This window comes from Schistosoma mansoni, chromosome W, assembly GCF_000237925.1.
Source record: "Schistosoma mansoni strain Puerto Rico chromosome W, complete genome".
Classification (NCBI taxonomy): domain Eukaryota; kingdom Metazoa; phylum Platyhelminthes; class Trematoda; order Strigeidida; family Schistosomatidae; genus Schistosoma; species Schistosoma mansoni.
In genome coordinates, this window is record NC_031502.1 from 58,171,206 (window position 1) to 58,172,707 (window position 1,502).

A 1,502-nucleotide genomic window follows, 5' to 3' on the forward strand; every position below is an offset into this window, starting at 1 on the left:
GACTGACTTCAGATACATGTCCTGGAGTTTTAGTGAGAAGCAGTAACTAGTGGAGTTCAACCAGGTTTGTTGGTAGATAACAATTCACTGAAGGCAATTGGTGAATGGTCGCTCAAAATCCGTGGATCAGTTGAAGTTAGACATTAACACCGTTGGATGCCGACCAGCTCAGTGGTCTATCGGTTAAGTGCTCAGGCGTGAGACTGGTGAGTCCTGGGTTAGAATCTCGCGAGTGCGGGATCGTGGATGCGCACTGCTGAGGAGTCCCATAATAGGTCGAAACGGCCGTCCAGTGCTTCCATGTTTTCCATGGTGGTCTAGCTTCAATTGACTCATAATTTCAACTTTGAAAAATACTGAAATCTCCACAAATCCCCTTCCGATTATAATACTTATTATTAAAATTTTAAAAAATTAAAAAAAAAAAGACAAACCTGTGTCATATTAATTGGAGCTTTTCCTATATCTTCTTTATTATTATTTATCCCAAATTTACTAATTTGTGGTATTTGTGGCATTGAAACTTGTGGTGTTGGAATTTTCTTTAATACTTCAGAAAAATTCATCTTCTTTAATCTTTTTTTAAAATGTATCAAAGTAAATATTCTTTTAGACAAGAATTGAACTATTGTTTCTATGTTAATTAATATTTGACAACAAAATTCTAATGATTTCGAAATTCACAATACCTTAATACTTCAATATATAAAGCGTATGCTAAAAATTATTTTTTTTTATTTTTATTTTCTATCTTCTCTTCATAAACTTATTTTTTTTTGAAATCATTCATTTTAACCTAAAAAATAAAAAAAATTTATTGATTAATTATATACTCTATTTATGATTGGTTAATAATGAATTTCGATGCCCAATCATTAGAACCAATCATAGATGACCTTGAAAAAGTTTTAGTTTCCTTGATTATATTTTGTTAACCAGTATCGTTGACGTATATATAGATATTATTGATTAAAAAGAACTACAAGTATTAATCAATAAATGATGTTAAAATATAGATTCTTAATAATGAGAAGACGAATAAAGAAAAATCTCACGAGGCAGGATCGTGAATGAGCACTACTGAGGAGTGAGTTCCACAATAGGACGAAACGATCATCCAGTACTCAAGTGATTCATGATCTCAACTATTAAAAAGAAAATATAAGTTGAGAATACTTTTAAATTCAGTCAAGAAAATGTTTACTTATAGAAGTAATATTTTATGCATAATTGAAAAATTAAAATACAAACAAAAAAAAGAAAACTATTTTTGTTTTAAGCAAAGATGGATAGTGGCTAACAGTGGAATCCAGGATGCGCGTTTCGTTCTATTTGGGACTCGTCAGCTGGATGTACCTGCATCTCAGAGTTGATGTTCACTCTGGGACTCGAACCCAGTAACTTTCGCTTCAAACGTCATCAAGTTACCCATTCGGCCAATGAGTCCTGATAGCAACTTGCTTGTGCAATGGGATGAAGTTTAAATTCACTTAGTATTGTTT

At 32.2% G+C, this 1,502-nt stretch overlaps 1 protein-coding gene across 1 annotated transcript in view; it reads right to left on the reverse strand.

Moving 5' to 3' along the window:
- Smp_163840 (hypothetical protein) overlaps positions 1-566 on the reverse strand; it is a gene marked incomplete at its 5' end in the record, with an annotated part of 13,538 nt that extends 12,972 nt beyond the window's left edge. Inside the window, one exon of the mRNA XM_018790305.1 lies at positions 435-566. Within this exon, the coding sequence (XP_018655662.1) occupies positions 435-566 (132 nt within the window). The remainder of the gene's footprint in view (positions 1-434) is intronic.
- Positions 567-1,502: the final 936 nt, after the last annotated feature.